Source organism: Sorex araneus, chromosome 1 (genome assembly GCF_027595985.1).
Source record: "Sorex araneus isolate mSorAra2 chromosome 1, mSorAra2.pri, whole genome shotgun sequence".
NCBI lineage: Eukaryota > Metazoa > Chordata > Mammalia > Eulipotyphla > Soricidae > Sorex > Sorex araneus.
The window spans coordinates 4898264-4918557 of NC_073302.1; the positions used below are offsets into that span (position 1 = coordinate 4898264).

At 69.0% G+C, this 20294-nt stretch overlaps 1 protein-coding gene across 1 annotated transcript; it reads left to right on the forward strand.

Moving 5' to 3' along the window:
• The first annotated feature begins 218 nt into the window (after positions 1-218).
• Positions 219-19605, forward strand: EEIG1 (estrogen-induced osteoclastogenesis regulator 1). The gene is made up of 11 exons (XM_004613302.2): positions 219-488; positions 12762-12882; positions 13010-13039; positions 13856-13972; positions 14051-14097; positions 14183-14316; positions 15050-15154; positions 15227-15419; positions 16214-16338; positions 16433-16502; positions 17383-19605. The coding sequence occupies exons 1-11, from the start codon at positions 343-345 to the stop codon at positions 17426-17428; spliced, it is 1134 nt and encodes a 377-aa protein (XP_004613359.1). The 5' UTR covers positions 219-342; the 3' UTR covers positions 17429-19605.
• The last annotated feature ends 689 nt before the right edge of the window (positions 19606-20294 follow it).

A 20294-nucleotide genomic window follows, 5' to 3' on the forward strand; every position in this document is an offset into this window, starting at 1 on the left:
CCCCGGCCTTCCGGGCCGCACCTGCGCCGGCCGCCCGCAGCCAGGTGCGCGGGGGTGTGTGTGCGCGGAGGGCGGGGGCCGGGCGGGGCCGCCCCGCCGCGGGATGCCGCCGCCCCCCGCCCGCCGCCGCCGCCGCCGCGCCGCGCCGCGCCGCCCGCGCCATGCCCCGCCGCGCGCATGCCGGTGACGCCCCCCGCCCCGCCGCGCCCCGCCGCTGAGCCCGGCGGCCCGCGGAGGGGGTGTGGTGTCGGGAAGGGGCTCCCGGGCCGCGCCGCCGCGCCCCCCGCGCTGCCCGCCCCGCTGCCCTGGCCCCCGGGGGCCGCGGACGCGGCGCGCCCGCTCATGGCGTTCCTGATGAAGAAGAAGAAGTTCAAGTTCCAGACCACCTTCACGCTGGAGGAGCTGACGGCCGTCCCCTTCGTCAACGGCGTGCTCTTCTGCAAGGTCCGGCTGCTGGACGGCGGCGACTTCGTCAGCCTGTCCTCCAGGTACGCGCGGGGCGCCCCGGGCGTGGCCCCGGGGGGCTGCGGGCCGGCGGGGGCCAGCGCGGCCCCTCGCAGCCCCCGGGAAGGCCCTTGCCGCAGATGGACACGCCGGCGAGCGAGCGAGCGAGTGGCGGGCCACCTTGCTCCCAGCTGGCCGCTTGGCCTGTCATATGATTCAGAGGCCGCGCCAGCCCCAGTGCCCTGGCACTTGCGCCCCGCGCTCGCCCAGTCTAGCCGGATTTCTGGGCCCGCCAGCCCCCGGGCCACTGCGCCTGCCGCCCGCCCAAGCGAGCGGGCTTTTCGCGTGGCAGATGCCCTTGTGTCCGGGCGGGGACAGACAGGGGCTCGGCTGCCGCAGGTTTTGTTTTGCGTGCGCCCCCCAACACCCACCCCCGGCCCGCAGGTCCAGCTGTGCGGCTTTCCGTTGGGGTGTCGCTGCTTGGCCGCCCCAGCCGCAGTGACTTGCTGGCCGGCCCTGCCACGGAGTGGGGGTGGGGGTCCCACTGCTGGCTCCCCTCACTGCCTCTCCCGGCCAGGGCTGTGGGAATTGCCAAAAAGTTCCAGTCTTCCGGGGGCGCCCGGAGGGGATGTGCCCGGTACAGATGGAGAAACTGAGACTCGGAAGGATGTGGTTGGGTAGGAAGCCCGCAGGAGATAGTTGTCGGGGTGTTGGGGGTGTCGGAGACCTTCGGGGTGGACGTGTCTGCGCCGTCCCCTCCCCACCCCCTCCCTATGCCGAGGAGAGGGGAGGAGGGGGGAAGGAGGGGGAGGCGGAGGAGGGAGCCACAGGAGGGAGCCACGCAGCCAGAGTTCCGGCAGACCTGGGTGGGTGGGTGGGTGGGGCATCTCTCCTGGGCTCTTGGGCTGTACGGTCAGCAGGCGCCCCAGTTTGCCGGGCGCTGCTTATCTGAGGAATTCAGCCAAGGGCTGCCCTCTGCAGGCGCACTGTGGGGGGCATCAGGGGGAGGGGTGGGCCCTACACCCCCACCTCTCACGCTCAGGGTGACCTTGGGCACCTAACCTGGCCTCTCTGGGCCTGTGTACCCCATATTCCAGCATTCTCCCCATTTTGAGAGGGGTGGAGACTGAGGCAGGGGAAGTGGCTCCTCCCCTGGTCTTACCGCAGCAGAGCCCGGTTTCAGACTCAGGTGTGCTTGTGACCGTGGTCTTTCCTGCCCGTGAGCCCCCCATTCCTCGCCCGTGCAGTGTGGGGTGGCGGGGGTGGGGTGTCAGGCTTGCGCCAGGGTCAGCAGTGGGGAGTGACCTGTGAGCTGAGGGCGGGCATGTGGCCTTCAGCCCCAGACCGGGCTCTCACCTGGGCTCGCCCTGCCAGCCAACCTGCTCCCTCACCCGGGAAGGCCTGGAAAGTTCCGGGCTCGGCCCTGCCTTCCCGTCTTCCCGCCTGGCGCGGGGCCAGCTGAGCCCAGCAGCCTGCCCAGCCCTCGGCCCGGACGGGGTCTGAGCGGGTCCCCTTCCCCCACCAAGGCCGGCACTCTGCAGGCTCTGAGCACCTGCTGGGCCGGGGGGACGGGGGGGGGGTCCCGAGCCCCCCCAGTTACGGGGCTGGGCCCGGCTTCGGGAGTGTTCCAGCCCAGCCCAGGGACCCTGCGTGCTCGGCGCCATGGCAACCGGGCCCGGCCTGACCCACTTAGAGCAGGTGGAGCAGGTGGCAGCGCTCAGGCCTTCTTCCCGCAGGCCTCCCGAGACCCCCGTCCTCAGAGGCCGGCCCGCCCGGGCCTGCCAGGCCCACCTGCGGGCAACGCAGGGGCACGGCCCCTCGCGTGGTGTACTCCCCGGGGAGCCGGGGCCTCGGCCAGCCCTGAGTCCCTGCGGGGGCCGAGGAGGAAGCGGGACGTGACCGGGCTTTGGGCCAGACCTGGACAGAGGCTTGTGTTGGGGTGGGGGCACCGAGACACATGCTGAGACGCTGAGGACTGGAGCCACCTGGGACAAGGTCCCGGGGGTCCCGGGGAGGGGGGAAGTGGGGCTCAGCCAAGTCTGGCCCCCAGGCCACAGGGGACGGGTCCCCGCAGGGCCTCCCGCCCCTCTGACCTGGGGACGGGGCTGCCCCAGGCGCAGCTGCGGGTGCCAGGGAGGAGGGGGCACGGTGTGGGCTGAGGGCCAGTCTCCTGGGGGGACGGCAGAGCCTTCCCCAGCCTGAAGTGTGTGCGTGGATGTGAGAGTGTGCATGTGAATGAGAGTGCATGTGAATTATGTGCGTGAATGTGAGAGCATGTGTGTATGTACATGTGTATGTGCGTGCATGTGAATGTGTGCGTGCGTGTATGAGAGTGTATGTGAATGTGTGCATGCATGTATGAGAGTGTATGTGAATGCGTGCGTGCGTGTCAGAATGTGTGAGAGTGTATGTGAATGTGTGTGTGTGTGTGTGAGTGTGAGTGTGTGGGGGTGTGTGCATGAGCAAACTGGGAAGTGGCCTGTCCAGGGTTCCTTTGTGGGAGTAGCCACCCGCGCCGCTGTCTGGACTCTGGTCTGGCCCCGACTTCTGTCCCGGGCGCCCTTCCCTCCGTGCAGGAAGTGGTGCTCCTCTCCGGGGGCCAGGGCCGGCCGGGCTGATGGACAGCCCAGTCCCCGTTTCTCTGCGGCTCTACTTCATCGGTCGTCTCTCAGGCGCCCCTGGGGGGCAGCTGGTGGAAGGGGCTGGGCCTGCCCCTTCCCGGCCTCGGCCCCAGCCTTGAGCCTGCCCGGGGGAGGCCAGCCTGTGATGTGGCCGGAAGGCACTGTGGACACTGGGCCCTGGCCCGAGGCCCCCCGGGGGAGGCCTCCTGCACCAGCCCCCGCGGGCTCTCAGCCGGGTGTGGGTCGGCGAGTGGGGTGAGGGGGCCCGCGGCTCCCCGTCCCTGCCCAGGAGTCCTCCCGCGGTCCCCGGAGCAGGGGCAGGCGTGTCTCGAGGGCTCTCGGCTTGCTGTGAACTGTGGCCAGGGGCCGCTGTGGCCAGAGGGAGGAGCCCCTCCCCCAGCCCTGCAGGCTGAGGCCAAGGGGCCCCTCTAGGGGGCGGGACTGTCCTGGTCGGAGGGGCGGGAGTGCTCTGGCCTGTGTCGCCCCCCCGCCCCCCGGCCCATGTGAAGGTGGGCCGTGCCGCCCAGCGGCAGGCGGCCACGTGGCGAGGGTTCGGTGCCAGGGCCTCCCCGGGCTCTGCAGATTCTGCCTCTCCTAAGTCGGGAACTCTAGGCCCGGTGCCGTGTGGCCACACCCAGGCTCTGCCACCTCCTTGCCCACTTCTGGCTCCCCCTGGGGGGGTCCTTGGCTCCCCGACGTGGGGCCAGCCTGTGCCTTGGGCCCCTGGGGGAGCCTCAGGACAGACGAGGGCAGCGGGAGGCAGGACTCTGGGGAGACGCTCCGGCTGCCGGCGGGCATGGCGGGGCCCCGGGAGGCCTGGGCTGCCCGCCTCTGCTGGCCTGGGTGTCCGTCCTGGCCAGATCGGCCTCTGCTGCCAGCTGGCCACACTGTCGTAAGCGCCAGGCAGCCCTGCCCTTGCTGCAGCCCGCCCTGACCTGCGCCCCCAGCCCCAGGCTGCTGCCACTTGGTGCTCTCTCTGGGTGTGCGTGTGTGTGTGCGTGTGTGCGCGCGTGTGTGCACGTTCTATCTGGGGTGGGGGGGACTGCGTGCTCTGTCTGGGGGGTTTGTGTGTGTGTGCATGCGTGTGTGTACACGTGCACATGTCCACGCTGTGTGTGTGCACGCCGTGCTGCCGGGGCCCCTCCCCGCGTGCACTGTGGGTATCGTGGCGCAGCGTCAGGCCACGGGGAGGGGATGAGGGGGGCGGGCGCCCTTTGCCCCTCGGGCCTTCCCTGGTCACTGCCCACGCGTCTCCCTCCTGGGCCCGGAGCCCGCCAGCTGCAGAAGCCCCCCTCCCCCGGCCTTGGCTGGGGTGTCAGGCCGTGTCAGGAGCCCCCGCCCCCGCCTGGCAGTTGTGGGCGGGGAGGCGGGCGCTGGGCCACCCGGGCTCAGCACACGGGCTGGGCAGCTGCTCCCGGGACCCCACGACCTTGACCTCAGCCCCACTTCCTCTTCCCTCGGGTGGGCTGTGGGGGCGCTCCTGGGGTCACAGCCCTGGAGATCAGGGCCGAGGCCGGGCTGTTCCCACCAGAGGAAACCTGGTGTGGGGACTGTGCCTCGGGGGTGGGCGGCGGAAGCCGTGTCCCTCTGTCCTCCCTCCCGCCACTTCCTCCTGCTGGACAGTCCCCGCCGCACCTGGGCTCCCCTCCCCCGCCCCTCCCCAGAACGCAGGGCTGGTCCCAGGGACATGGGGATACTCAGGGGTGACGGGGCTGTGGCGCCATCTCAGCGTGTGGACAAGGCCACGGGAGGGGCCTGGACCTTGGGGATCCGGAGGGAGATTCGCCCGGCAGTGCTCAGGGCTCACTCCTGGCTGTGCACTCTGGGCTCGCTCCTGGTGGTGCTCAGGGGACCCTGTGGGGTGCCGGGATCCAGCTCAGCCCGGCTGCCGGTCAGGAGGGCGCGTTACCCGCTGTTCCTGCTCTAGCCCCAGGCAGATTACTTTGGGGGTTGGGGGTAGGGGGCTGGGCCACCCACGGTGGCCCAGAGGGTCAACCATGTGGTGCCAGGTTGGATCTGGGGCACCCACACTCGGGCCTGCCCTATGGCTCCTTGTCCCACCCCCATCCTGAGTCTGATTTGAACAGGTGACTGCGGGGTCGTGGCAGGCAGGGACAGTGGCAGGCAGGGACAGTGGCAGTGGCTTCGGGGTCTCAGTGGCCTGGGCGGTGGCCGTGGGGTCTCAGTGGCTGGGTTGGTGACTGGGGGGGGTCTCGGTGGCCTGGGTGGTGGCTGTGGGTCTCAGTAGCAGGAACGGTGCTGTGAGACAGGGTGACTGCCACCAAGGGTGCCTGCTCAGCCCCCCACTGTCTGCACAGAGCACCAAGGACTTCCCCCTTCCACGGGGTCCCCATGGGGCCGTCAGCAGCAGCCTGCACCCTCCCCCCACGACTCCCCGCCACACACACCATGTCCCCTCCCTGGTTCTCGGGCTGGGTGAGGGGGTGGGGGGATCGCGTGCCTCGGGCCGGCTCGGGACTGGGGGCCCTGGCCAGGGAGAAGGTCACGCCCTCCTCCTCTCTCTCCCCTCCCCGAGTGAATCAGCCCCCACCCGGGCTGAGTCAGCCGGGCACAGCCCAGGTACCCCTGAGTCGCTGCCAGCCTCCTCCCGCCACCTCCCAGCCAGGCTCCGGGGCCCCGGGGCCATGGTCCGGGGCGCTGGCTGGAGGCCTGGTTCCGGCTGGACCCTGCCCCAGTGCCCTGTGCTCGCGGCCCAGCGGACACGAGTGCCCTGCAGGCAGGTGGGCGTGTGCCAGGCCCTGCTCTCTCCTTGGTCCCTTCAGCCCCGTGAGACGGGAAGGAGGCCCGGCAGCAGGTCCAGGCGTGGCCAGGGGCGCAGTGGGCCCAGCTCCCGGCCCGGCGGCTGCCCCCTCCCCAGCGGCCTCGAGCCCCTGCCGGGCCAGCTCTGGTGCCGGGGGCCAGCTTGGGAGTATAAGCAGTGGGTTCAGTGCTCTGCCGCCCGGACCTCAGTTTCCCTGCCGAGGCACGGAGGCTAGCCCGGAGTCAGGCCTGCCTCTGTCTCGGCTATTGTCCCCAGAGACGTCACTGGCCCGGGGTTGCTGCCGCCTCGCCTGGACACTCGTGGATCGTGTCCCCAGGCTCCCGCGGGCAGACGCTCTTGCACGTGGCCTGTGGCGTCTGAGCCCGGGAGCCAGGGCTGCCGACTCCAGACTGGGGGCCACCGGGGTGGGGGGGGAGCGCGGAACCCCGGCGTTCCCGTGCTGTTCCCGTGCTGGGCCTCCCGGGCCTTCTGTCGCGGGGCTGTGTGTGCCGCTCCACTGTGACCTTCCCCCGATCCCCTGGGATCTTTGAAAATCTGGATTAAGGTCATTGGGCTGATTAGCAGCAAAATTTGTGAGCGACTGACCCTCGAGCCCCCTTTTCCAGATGGGAGGTTCTGTACACACACACACACACACACACACACACACACACACACACACACACACACACACACACACACCCCCACCCACCCACCCACCCACCCACCCAGCACAGCTCTTGTCTGACCAGGAGCCTTTTCCAGATGGGAGTTTCTGTGCGCGAGCACACACACACACACCCAGCACACACCCCAGCACACACCCCAGCACACACCCAGCACACCCCAGTGCCCCCTCAGTTTCTGTGCACGCACACACATTCTCTCACGCGCTCGCACGTACACACACACGCACACCCAGCACACCCCAGTGCCCCTCGGCCTCGGTGCCGGCAGCCGTCTGGCTCCTGGGAACAGCGGCTGCATGTAGCAGAGCGTTTGCCCTGCAGCCAGCGCCGCCACCGGCTGTGTCCCCGAGGCAGTTCCTGGCAGGAGCCGGCGCCGGCCCTGGAGTGCCACGTGGGCTGCCGCGTGGCCGGCTAGAGGCTGCGCCTCACCCTGCAGCCCGCCCGGCCTCTCCCTGCGGGGCTCCAGCAGCCGGTGTCAGTTTAGACGGTCTCCTCCACGCGTCCCGCCGGGGGCTGCATCGCGTCACCGGGGCACACTCCCGGGACCCCAAGTCAGAGGGAGTTAGTTGGGCCTCCCCGGGGAGGGGCCGGGCCCTGGGCACCGCCGTAGAGGGACACCGGGGTGCCCGCTGCAGCCCCCGCACCCCTGCCCCTAGGGCTAGCCCCGGGCCTGCTGGTGGGCCTCGGCCGGGCCGCCTCTGCCCGTCGGTGGGGACCCGTCGTGTTGGGGGACATTTTTGGTTATTACTGCCGGTGACGCACTTAGCATGTGGGGGGACCCCCCCCCAGAATTACTCGGCTCAGAAATGTCTGTGGCTCGAACCATGTCGGTCTCTCCGAGCCCCAGCAGGAGTGACCCCTAAGCACAGAGCTGAGTCAGCCCTGAGCCCTCCAGGTGTGGCCCCAGAAGCTGCCAGTGGTGCGGGGGGGGGGGGCGCAGAGCCCTGAGAGTTGGGGGCCGCGGCTCTGGGAATCTCAGGAGATCTTAGAATGTGGGGGTCTCAGAAGTGCCATAGCAGGGCCTCCTCCCCCAGGTCCTGTGCCCCCCACCGGGCCTGGGCACTGCTCTCGTGCGCGCGGGCGCCCGGGTGGCCTGTGCCGTGCTGTCTGCAGGCCCTCGGGGGTCCCAGCACGGACCCTGGGTTCCAGGGCTGCTCCCTGCTTGGCGCAGAGCCCACTGGGGTTCCTGTGGGAGCTGGAGGAAGCGTTGCCCCCTCCCCCCAAGCGTCCCCTTCTCTCGCTGCTTGTGTTTCGCTTTGGGGACCCCCACCCATGCACACTCTCTGCAGCGGGGGGTGAGCCCGAGCCTCCCGCCCGCCCTGCTGGCCTCTGCCCACCCCTCGTGCCGCTGCTGAGGGACTCGGCCCTGTGGTCGGGTCTCGGAACCCCACATTCTTTCCTGTAAAAATGGGGGAGTCCGGTAGGTCCAGCCCCGGGGGGCAGACATGAAGAGGGATCCTGTGGTGTGGGGACCGGGCAGTGGCAGGGGGCTCCTGCCTCACCCCGGGGGAGCCACGGAGACCCCGAGTGCCTGGGCTGTCAGCTCAGCGGGCAGCACCACCTTCAGTGAGGTGTCGCGAGGTGGAGGGAGACCCCTCACCTGCCTCGACCTCTCCCTGGGGCCCCCCTTCTCTGGCCTTCCTGTGCTGTTCCCACAGCCCTGGAGTACCCCCAAGTCCCCGGCCTGGGGCTCCCCACTGCTGCCCACTCCCTGGAGGTGGTGGTGGCCACTTCCTGTGTGTCCATGCCAGCTGGTGGGCTGGCACCCCCTACATCCACACTCTCCGGAGTTCCCAGTGGCGCGCCTGGGCCCAGGGCTCACGTGACGGTGCTCCGCCCTATTGCGGGCCAGGCCGGCGGGCGGAGGCTCGACCAGTGCTGGGATTTGGGTGTCTAATTGCACATCTCACAGCTAAAACCAGCACCGAGCACCCCCCGCCCCTCCGCCCTCTGTAATTACCTGCCCAGCTCCTGAGAGGACAGCTGTGGGCCCAGCTGCGGGCCCGGCCCGTGCCAGGCGGCCGGGGGTTGCAGATTGTTCTGATCAGGCCCCCCACACACACCGTGCCCCCGTTTTCCAGCCCGCCCTGGACAGGCTTGCGTTTCGCACACGTCCCGCCCCCATCTTCCTGCTCCCCTGCCGAGGCGGGGGGAGGGGGGGCCGCAGGGGTGAGTGTGGAGCTCTGCCCTCAGACCTGGGGCCTCTGAGCCCCCTCTCCCCGCTGCATTTTGCTGCTGTTCCTTTGGTGGGGGTCACTCCTGGCGGTGCCGGGGGGGTCCCTGCTGGTCGGGAGATTGAAACAGTTCGTTGCATGCACGGACCCCCAGAGTCGGGGGCTCCCCATGTCCTTCAGGGCAGGCGGTTCCGGTGTCCAAAGCTGAGCGAATGCCCTTCCTCCCATTGCAGCTCCCCCCAGAGAGGCCGGGGGTCTCCGTGCACGTATGGGGGCTCCCCCCCTCCCAACCCCCTCCCCGGGTGCCCTGCTGGCCTCTTTGGGGCGCCACGAGAGATGGGAAACGAAGAGCAAGGGGGTCGCTCCGTCTTCCCACTGCGTGTGCCCCAGACTGGGGACGCCTGGAGTCAGCTGCACCGCCTCCTCCAGCAGGTGGACCGTGATTACCGCTCCTCGCTCTGCGGAAGGTTCCAGGGGCACGTGGGCCCTGAGGCCATGTTGGTGTTTACCCAGGCTGGGCCAGGCCTCCCGCTGACTGCCCAGCCTGTTACCTGAGCCAGGCCAGGGGCCCCTGGGCCCCTCTCTGGCCTGACCTGGAGCGTCCCCTGGTTCCCACAGCAGCGGCTCCGTGGGGGGCGGGGCCCCGCCCTGCAGCTCCTACCTGCTTTGTTCCAGCCTGATCCCTCTGGGTGCCCCAACACGCCCCGGCCCCCTCCCTCTCGGGGAGGGGAGCACAGGGGGCCACTGGGGGGGCCCTTAGCGCCCCCCTCGCAGCTGGGGCCGCTCTCTGCCTGAGGGAAGACAGAGCCGTCAGCAAGGGCAGGCGGCCTGGCCGGGCCCCACCCGGTCCACTCGCCCCTCCCGGCCTCTGCCCAGCGGCCCCTTGGCCTGGCACACCTTGCCCCTGCCCCTCTTTGTCTCCGGGCCTCCTCCGCCCGCGGGGACACAGTGCTGCCAGGTGCCTCCCTGAGCACTGCTGGGGCGGGGTCACACCGGCCGTTACTCCCGGCTCTGCACTCGGGGGTCTTTAAGCCAGAGGGGCTGCTGGGATGGGCCCTTCCTCGCCCCATCTCCACCCTGGCCCGGGCCTGGGCCCCTGTCTCCTCGGCGGCTCCAGGGGCAGGGGGATTCCCGGGAGGCCCCCGCACCGCTTTCCCTCTCTCGGGCATCGGCTTCCGGTCTGGGCGCACCGGCCGTCCCTCTCTGGCCGCCCGCCGAAGGGCGCCGGTGTGGCTTTCACTCCCGGCTCTGGCTCGGGGGCGTGTCTGCCTCGGTTTCCCTGCACTAGAGGGAGCTGGTGTTCCTGCTGGGCTCAGGACTCAGCCCCACGCCGGCATCCAGGGGGTGGCCAGACTCGCCCCTCGTGCCCCCAGTGCCCGCCTGCACCCCCACCCCACCGCCAGCGGGGCGGCCCCTCCCCCGCCCTCCCGCCCCGGTTATTACCTGTCTTGATTATAGTCATCCAGGTGCCAGGTGCCAGCCCGGGAGACTGGCGGGTCCGCATTCCCCGGGCCGGCCCGCGCGGCACGGCTTCTGCCCGGGCCTTATCTCCTTGGCAGGGCTGCCGAGTCAGAGCACTGCCCAGTGCCGGGGGTGGGGGGCTCCACTCCTGGCCGTGCACAGGCCAGTGGACCCTGATTCTCCGGCCCCCGGCCAGCCCTGGCCTAGGTGGGGGTGTCGTGCTGGGGTCGGGTCATGAGTGGCCTCTGCGCTGGCTACCTGTCCGTCCGTCCGTCCGTCCGTCCTCCGCCGTGCCCCCCTCCCTTCCCGGCGTGGCGGATGCGGTTGGTGTGTCCGCTCTCCCTGCAGCGTCCCCTCGGAAACCGTCCCCTCATCCCCGATGGTCAAGGTCCACCCGCGCGCCAAGACCACCAGGCTTACTCTTAGATGAGCCACACTGCTCTCTGGCTCCCCCCTTCCTGCCTTTGCCGCCTGTGTCCAAGGGCTGTTGGGCCTGGTCCCATGCCCGACCCCCCAGAGCCCCCAGATGCCATGGGGAGCAGCCTCCGAGCACAGAGCTAGGAGCAGCCTCTGAGCACAGAGTCAGGAGCAGCCTCCGAGCACAGAGCCGGGAGCCTCCGAGCACCTGTGGGCCAGCAGCCCCCAGAGGGAAAATAAAAAAGGAAGGAGTGCGCTTCTCCACACAGGGCCTCACTGGGACCCGGGTGGTGGCTGCTGTGCCGGCGGCTGTGGCCCTCGCCTGGCCTTTACGCTGGGAAGCCACGCTTGTGGGCTCTGCAGTGGTTGCCCCTTGGGGACTTTGGAAACCCAGCGGGGGCCGGGAAGCCGAGGCTGACCGGGATTTGGCGAGGGGAGGGAATGTAGGAGAGCCAGGCCCCTGGAACTGTGAGTCATCTGCGGCTTCAGCCCTGACTGGCCCTGTGGCCTTTGTCGTTCACGGCTGCTAGCGTGTCTGCAGTGCGCGGGTTCCAGACTCTGCCCTTTGCCCCCCTCGGCCCGTTGCTTACTGCCCCTGGCGTTTGCTGGGACTCAGGCCTTGGTTTCCTCCCGGGGCTCCCGTGCACGGTCGCGACTGGGGCTGTGAAATGCAGAAGGAATCGAGGGCCGTGGGGCAGAGCCACTGCGCAGCGGGTAGGCTGTGGCCGTGCACGCCGTGACCTGGGGTCAGTCCCGGCACCCCATAGGGTTCCCCGAGCTCGCCAGAAGTAAGCCCTGAGCACTGCCAGGTGCCCCCAAAGCCCAAACAGGGGAACAGAAGCAGCCACATGTGAAGACGAGGTTTTAGTTCTTCCTTTCTGCTGCCAAGGCCTGTCCTCCTCCCCCTCCTCCTCCTCCCCCCTACCCCTCCTCCTCCTCCTCCTCCTCCTCCTCCCCCTCCTCCTCCTCCTTCTCCTCCCCCTCCTCCCCCTCCTCCTCCTCCCCCCTACCCCTCCTCCTCCTCCTCCCCCTCCCCCTCCTCCTCCCCCTTCCTCTTTCTCCCCTCCCCTCCTCCTCCCCCTCCCCCTCCTCCTCCCCCTTCCTCCTTCTCCCCCTCCTCCTCCTCTCCCTCCTCCCCCTCCCTCTCCCCCTTCCCCTCCTCCTCCCCCTTCCTCCTTCTCCCCCTCCCCTCCTCCTCCTCCTCCTCCTCCCCCCTCCCCCCTGCCCCGTGCGCGCAGTCGGGCTGGCACACTCAAGGGCTCGGTGCCGCCAGTGGGCGAGCAGAGCCAGCGTAGTTGGTCTGTGTGTTGCCAGGCTGCCCCCCCCTTGGCACCTGCTCCCCGAGGGCCCCAACCTGTGTCTGCCAGGACCAGAAGATGCGCTCTCCCGCCCGGCCCCCTCCCCCCTGCTCTCGGGCCATGCCCAGGGGCTGTGGGGCCGCAGGAGCCCGTCCTCCGGCCAGTGGCTGAGTGTCCCGCCCGCCCTTGGCGGGGACCCCTCTCGCCGCCTGGGGAGGGGTGACAGGAGGGCTCATGGGGCACCGCACCCCCAAGACCCCCATCGAGCCCCCCACGCCTGATTTGTCGTCGGGGCCCGAGCTGCAGATCATCCGCCTGTGCCGGCCACCTCCTGCCCTGGTGACTCTGAGTCGCCGAGGCGCCGGCCCCTGGCACATGCCTGCCCTCACCGCGCCAGGCCGCCCGGCCCGCGGCCCCCGTGCTGTGGCCGCCCGAGGTTGGGGTCTGGGGCAGCGCCTGGCCGTACTCGGGGTTCAGAAGCCCCAGGTGGCTGTGAGAAGCAAACGGGGTGGGCTGAGGTCATGGGGCAAAGGACTGACAACATACACACACACACACACACTCTCTCTCTCTCTCTTCTACACCTCCTACACCTCCTGCTCCTCCATCCCACGCTCTTAGGGACACGGCCCGAGTTGTCCCTGGGCCTGGCCGGGCCGTGCATCGGGCATTGTCTGGGGGGACACCCCCGCCTGTGATCCTCGGTCAACCAGGCGACCAGTTCAGCACCGGGGCCAGAGGGCGTGGTGCTGCTGAGACCTGCGGGGTCGGGGGTCGGGGGAACATGCCTGGCGTTGCTGCCCTCGCCGATGGCCGCCCCCGTTGTGGAAGTGGCCACCGTGGGAGGCTAAGCAGGAAGTGCCGCCAGCCGCCGCTCACCCCCCCACCCCCCGCAGGGAGGAGGTGCAGGAGAACTGCGTGCGCTGGCGGAAACGCTTCACGTTCGTGTGTAAGATGAGTGCCAACCCCGCCACCGGCCTGCTGGACCCCTGCGTGTTCCGGGTGTCCGTGCGCAAGGTGAGGGCCCCAGGCGGGGGGGGGGGGGGGGCCGTGGAGCGGGGAGGCGGGCAGTCAGGCTGGGGGGCGACGGGACCCCGTGGGCCCCGGCCCCGGGCACCGAGCCTCTGTCTGTGTCCCCGTGCAGGAGCTGAAAGGCGGGAAGGCGTACTCCAAGGTGAGCGGGGCTGCGGGCCTGGGGGGGGCGGCATCTTCTGGAAAAGTCTTGGTGGGCTTTGGAGGACGGGCCTCCCCGGTTGGCTGTACCCACGAGCCACAGGAACCTGCGGGATGAACCCCCCCCCAGGCCCCGCTCTTTCGGGTCACGAGGGTCCGTGTGACCCAAGCACAGAGCCGAGAGCCCCCCGGGATGCAGGGAGACAGAACAGGACGAGGCCAGGAGTCCCACGGAGGGCCTGGGTGTGCTGAGGCCTGTGGGCCTCACGTCCCCGCTGTCCCTGCAGCCCCCTCCCCCGCTTAGCTAGGGGGCCGGCCCCAGCACAGGACCCCCCAGCTGCTCCCACACTCAGGCCGTCTCCCCTGGGAGAGCCTGTCTCGCCCCGGACACGTTAGGGGCAGGGCCAGTGTGTGTGTGTGTGTGGGGGGGGTGCCCTCAGCTGCCCTGCCTGGGACACGGGCCCCTCCGAGCACTGGCGGGCCGGGAGGGAGCCCAGTCCCCATCCCCACAGTAGACGCCCCCGTGCCGCTGGGGGAGGGTCGGCCTGCGGGCAGCTCCGCGCCCCGTTATCCCGGCCTCTTCCTGGACCCCAGGCCCGGCCCCTCTGCCGCCCAGCCCCGCCGCGGCTCCACAGCCCGGCCTTGTTCCTGGGGACAGTGCGTCTGTGTCAGGACAACAATGTCCTTTCATCTCGGCCCCGCACAAAGGCCGCTCTGTGTGTCCTGGCGCTGCCTGCCGGGGCCTCCCGCGGGGGCGGGGCGGGAGGCAGCCCCCGGCCCCGGGGTTGAGCCCTGTGCCCCCCCCGCCGCCCCCCAGCTGGGCTTCGCGGACCTGAACCTGGCAGAGTTCGCGGGCGCGGGCTGCACGGTGCGCTGCTGCCTGCTGGAGGGCTACGACACCAAGAACACGCGGCAGGACAACTCCATCCTCAAGGTCCGCCCGCTCGGCCCCGCGGGTAGGAGGGGTGGGGGGAGGGGGAGGGGCGAGACTGACCCCTCCGCACATGCGCAGGTCACCATCGGCATGTTCCTGCTCTCGGGGGACCCCTGCTTCAAGACGTGAGTGCCGGCCGTGTGGGGGGCCCGTGGGGGGGCGGGCTCCGTCCCGGGCGACCGGGAGACCCACCCGCTCTTCCCTCCCCAGGCCACCGTCCACTGCCAAGTCCATCTCCATCCCGGGCCAGGACGCCTCGCTGCAGCTGACGTGCAAGGGGGGCGGCACCAGCTCCCTGACGGGCTCCCGGCCCCCCAAGGCCCGGCCCACCGTCCTCAGCTCAGGTACCCGAGCCCCGGGGTGGGGGGGGTGCTGTGAGCCAGTGCGGGGCTGGGGTGCGCTACGCGGGCAGGGGTCCCCGGAGCCGCCCCCAGCCACGGGGCGAGCCGAGCCCAGTGGGTATGTGCCACCCCCCATGCCCAGTGCTGGTTTGGGAAGGGGGGCCCCAGAATGGGAGCGTCACTCGGGCCTGGGACCCGAAGCAGGGCCGGGGCCTCACCACGCGGTGGGCGTGCGCACCTCAGAAGGGGTGCCCCTTCCCCCGTGGGCGGACGGTGGGCTTTCAGGGGTGGAGGTTGGGCCTGTGGGGACGGGACTCTTGCCCCGCAGCCCCCTCCCCCACCATTTGCTGTGCTCCCGAGCTCCTGCTAATGCCCTCCACCCCACCCCACCCCCGCCCGGGGTTGTTCCCTCTGCATCGGGAAGGCCTCACCAAGGCCACCACCTCCAGGAAGGCTTCTGGGGATCCCAGAGCAGGTCTCAGGCTGGACTCCCAGCTCCCTGCTCTGACCCCCACCCCATGCTGGTGGGGCCTTCCAGCTGGACCGTCCTGTGGCCCATCTCCCGCTGGGCCCCCACAGAGCGCGTCCTGCCAGATGCTGCACGGCCACTCTTTCCCACTCCCCCACTCTGGCCTGTTCCATGGCAGGCTGGGCCCTGGTCCCCCCACCCGTGCCCCTGAGAGGGCCCGGTGAGGCTGGGGGTGGCGCTGCTCACCACGGCCCCTGTGCCCCCCAGGGGTGCCGGAGGAGCCAGACCAGAACCTGTCCAGCCCGGAGGAGGTGTTCCACTCCGGCCACTCCCGAAGCTCCAGCTACGCCAGCCAGCAGTCCAAGATCTCCGGTGAGTGGCCCCCGGCCCCCCGCCCCCGGCCCCGTCCTTGCCCCGCACTGCCCTGACACCTGCCCCCCGCAGGCTGCAGCGCCGAGCACTCACACTCCTCCAGCCTGTCGGACCTGACGCACCGCCGCAACACCTCCACCAGCAGCAGCGCCTCCGGCGGCCCGGGCGCCCCCGCTGACGCCCCCGAGGGGGAGCGCGAGCACCGGCCCCCCGAGAAGCCGCCCCGGCCCCCGAGGCCCCCACATCTGTCCGACCGCTCCTTTCGGTGAGTCGTGTACACACACACACACACACACAGAGCCCTGGGGCCACTGACCCCATCTCTCTCTCTCTCTCTCTCTCTCTCTCTCTCTCTCACACACACACACACACACACACAGAGCCCTGGGGCCACTGACCCCCATCTCACACACACACACACACACACAGAGCCCTGGGGCCACTGACCCCATCTCACACACACACACACACAGAGCCCTGGGGCCACTGACCCCATCTCACACATATACACACACACACACACACACACACACACAGAGCCCTGGGGCAGCTGACCCCATCTCACACACACACGCACACACATACATGTACACACATGTGCACAGACACACAGCCCCGGGGCCGCTGACCCCATCTGGCTCCTCCTCGTCTGTCACTGGGGTGTGATCTCAGATCACAGTGGCCCTAGACTCTGCCCGGCTTTGGGGTGGGGGGTCTGAGAGTCTGTAAATGCCCCCTGAGGTCTCCGTCCTGAGCCTCTTATTCCCGGCTGTAAGCGCCCCCGAGGCCTCGCCCACCGCCTGCCCTCCAGCAGTAAAGGCCCCTGTCCTCAGCAGCCCTAGGAACACCCCCTTCTTTGCCTCCGGCTCTCGTCCCAGTGCTCCGGGGCCCAGAAACAAGTCTGGGGGCCCAGCCCGGGGGCAGGGCAGGGGTTCAGCCCCTGGTGAGCAGCTGCCGCCCCACCTCCCGGAGCCCCCGTGTCCTGGGAGCCCCGGCACCGTCGGGTGGGTGGGAGTCTCGTCTCTCGCTGACCCGCCCCCTCGTGGCCGTCGCCCCCAGGAGGAAGAAGGACTCGTCGGTGGAGAGCCACCCCCCGTGGGTGGACGACACGCGCATCGACGCGGACGACATCGTGGACAAGATCATGCAGAGCCAGGACTTCACGGAGGGCAGCAACACGGAGGGTGCGGGCCCGGGCGGGGGCGGGGCGTGCAGGCAGGGGTGCCGCCCCACCCCCCCCGCGCCCCACTCAGCCTCCGCCCACCTTTCTCCCCGCAGACAGCAACCTGCGTCTCTTCGTGAGCCGGGACGGCTCCACCACGCTCAGCGGCATCCAGCTGGCCAACAGGTAGGGGCGGCCCTGGGGGGCCGGGGGGCCGCTGGCTCCGGACAGCCACCTGGCCTGGTTTCAAGTCCAGCCCTTCCCTCCCTTGGCTTCAGTTTCCCACCCTGTCCTCTGCCCGCCTCACCTGGGACTCCCCCCCCCCCACCCCCCCGCACATTTGGTACTGAGAGGCAGGCTGGGGGGCCGGGCCGGCGCCCCCATAGCCTCCAGAGCCCGGGCCTGCCTGCTGGTGCGGCTCTGCTGACCCCTGCTGGCCAGGGCTTCAAATTGCATCTGCCTTCTCCCCCGGAAGCAGGGGCACCGCCACCCGGGGGCTGTCACCTCTGGTCATTGCAGCAGCCCAGGGATGGAAAGGGGGGACGGGTGGGGAACAGGCAAGGACAGCACTTGGGGTTTTCGTCAGCTCCCCTTCCTGCCCACCCTGGGGATGGGGAGACTAGATTTTCTTGTGGCAAAAATACCCCCTTTTTTGCCTTTTTCTGCTTTTTTGGGTCACACCCCGCGATGCTCAGGGGTTGCTCCTGGCTCTGCACTCAGGATTTGTTCCTGGCAGTTGCTGGGGACCCTGCAGGATGCCGGGATCAAACCTGGGCCAGCCATCTGCAAGGGAAACGCCCTCCCCGCTGGACTGTTGCTCCGGCTCCAAAAATCCCCTTTTCGAGGCAGCAAGTCTTAGCTGGGCCCCGGGTATCCCCGTCCCCGGGTGGGCCCGGTCTCGGCCGGGAACAAGCCCTGCAGCCTCGCCGACCCTGGGCAGGCGTCCCCATCCCACCAAGCCGGTCTCTCCGCCCGCCGGCCACCGTCAGGGCTGTGGCCGAGTCCCCCCCGTGCAGGGCGGCCGGAGGAGCCTCCCGCGGCGCAGCTGACCCGCGTCTCCTCGCAGGGTCTCCTCCGGGGTCTACGAGCCCGTCGTGATCGAAAGCCATTGAAGAGTGGGCGTCGGGACCCGTGGCCTGCCACGAGGGTCCTGCCTCGCCGGATGCCCACCCGCCGCATCTCATCCGTGCCTCTCCCACACTCCTGCCCCCAGCATCATTCCGCCGTCCTCGGACCCTCCTGGGCCAGCGGCCCGGGCGCCACTGTGAATATTCTCCTCTGAACCACTAGAGGGCAGGGCACGGCCCCCAGGGTCAGGCGGGCAGGACAGAGGCCAGCTCAGCCTCACTGGACACTGGCCCGGCCCTCCGCAGGACACGCAGCAGCTTCTGTGGACTCAGACTCTTGTGGCCATGGGGTCTACTCGCCCGAGCCCCCCGCCTGGAGCACTGGGCAGCAGGGCCTCACTCCACTGACCATTTGCCCTTGGGGGAACAGTCTAGCCCCAGTGTCCTGCCCCCGTCCGTGACCCTCCGCTTAGTGCTTCAGCCGCCCTTTCCCTGTGTCCCGGGGGACCCGCTGGCGGCCTCTTCCTGGGAGCCAAGACCTCAGACCCCCGCCCCACCCCTGCTCCAGACCCCCCCTCCCTCTGCTGCCCTGGCAGCCCGCACTTTGCACACGCTTGTCCCCAGCACCGCCCTGGCCCGCGCCCGCCCGCCCTCTCCGGAACCGGAACCGGCACCGGCCCTGCGTCCCGGGCCTGCCGCCTGCGGTGCGGTCGGCAGCCCGGCTGGAATTGGCGTCTCCTCCCGCGGGCTGAGGAAGGGGACAGGGCCGCCTCTGCCCAGGGCTGGGTCCTGCGCAGCTGGTGTCCGGGGAGGCCAGGGCACGTGCCCCCCCCCACTCCCCTCGGGGCCCCCCAGGCTGGGAAGGGGCCGAGGCCCTCTGGATGCATCTCAGCCATGACACGGGAGGCGGGGCCCTTCCAGGGGGCTTCCCTGCCCCGCTGCCCTCTGCTTGCCGCACTTTCCCCTCCTTTGCTTGAAGGTGGGCCCTGACCGCTAGCCCGGCCCTGGACAGACCCCCGCCTCCTCAGTCTTACTCTAGAAACCCAGCAGGCTGGAAAACCATTTTCTTCCCTTCCCCCCCTTTTTTTTTTGGTTTTGTGTTTTTGACTTCACAGTTCGGTGTTGTCTCCTCCCGACGAGAGGATGTGGTTCTGGCCTCCCTGCTGGCTGGCTGGCTCCCAGCGGGGCTGGGGGTCTGGGGCCCGGTATTGGCGCTCTCTGTGGTGGGGGCGGCCAGGCGACCCTCCCCAGGCTGGGAGGGGTCCTGGAGCCTCGAGGGCTTGTGTCGCCGTCATCAATGTTTTTAATCGCCTAACTCTTCTAGAAGGTGAATGTTCGAAGGTGCCTGCCCAGGCCAGTCGGAGCATTTGTTCTGGCCGGAGAAGGCTCTGGTCAGCTCTTGGGGGGTCTCCGATCCTGCAGACCCCTGACATTTTGCAGGGGAGCTGACCGCAGTTGTTCAGTGGAAGTGACCCCCGGGGGGGAGGGGTGAACTCAGCCTGGCGGGAAGGTGCGGTCAGGGTGACCTTGGCTTCCCAGAGTCCGGGGCCTGTGTGCACGGTCCACCTGGTGCTGGTGCTGTTTGGGTCCCCCAAACCGGGACCCCTGAGCCGAAGCTTAGCTGCTCCCCTAAGAGATGAGCTTCCCCACCCCCCACCCCTCGCCCTGGGCCAGGGTCACTGAACTGAGAATTGAGCCACAACCAAATTAAGGCTGGCTGGAGCCCCAGCCCCCTCCCCAGGCGTGACTCGGCGTCTTCCCGCCGGGCGCCCCCAGCTCCTGGACTTAAAGTTCTATAGAGACAAGAGACTATATTAGAGATATTTTTGGAAAGGAATTGGTCTATGCAATGTCAGTTTGGAATCTTCTCGAAAGACAGTTTAACGTTTTTACTAGGAGATTTAAAGAAAATAAAGGTCTACGATATTTTTTAGGTGTTTTTTTGTTGTTGTTTGGTTTTTTTTTTTAATTGGTCACCCCACAAATGGACCACAGGGCTGGATCTACCAGGATGGAGAAGCCCCTCTCCAGCTGGGGGGGGCGCTGCGGGGAGGCCTTTCTATTTTGTTGTGTCGCCCTCCTCTTCCCAATATCATCATCACCCTCAAATCAGCGGGCACTCCGTGTCTCTCTGTCCCGGCTTCTGTCGTAGAAATTACGCCCCCCGGGACACAGCCGGGCATCTTGGTGTGGGGGATTAAATGTTGCCCTTTTGATTTTTATGGCTCTTGGTGTTTTGTGGCTTTGTCTCGGCGCATTGGCCAGAGTCCGACAGCTCGGGGGAGGGACGGGGGGCAGGTGACAGGGTCCCCACATGCTGGCTGCAATCCCAGCAGGTCACAAGGACGCAGGTCACACACTCGGGAAGTGACAGCTCTGAGCCCAGGGTCCCAGAAATCGACAAACAGGCGCCCACATGCGAGATGAGCGGGAGAGCCAGCTCTGGTCACGCATGCCAGCTGGACATGGGTCACACGGAGCTCCGGGCCACCCTGGTTCTCTCGGGGTGTTTTCTCATGGCACATACACAGGGGTCGCTAACGGGCGGGTGGGGGTGAGTGCATTCTGTTTGGGCTCCCTATTTGCTGGTTGGTCCCGTGTCCCCTGTTCTGCCCTGCTCAGGCGGCCACGTCGCTCGTAACTCTGATATTCTGTCTTTGACTCTTTCCCACTACACAGTCACCTGGCAAACAGGCGTATGTGCCTCAGTTTCCCCAAGCTGTAAATGGGCTTGGGGGTCAAATGAGGAAGCAGGTGTTGGGCCTGACCAAGGAGTGTCTCCCAGGTGTGCCTCCCGCCCCGCAGGCTCCGGCCCGGGCCTGACCCTGCCGGACACCTGCTTCACAGGACCAGGGTTCCCAGAAGCTGGACCCCTGTCAGCCCCAAAGCGACCCGGAACGCAGGGACTGGA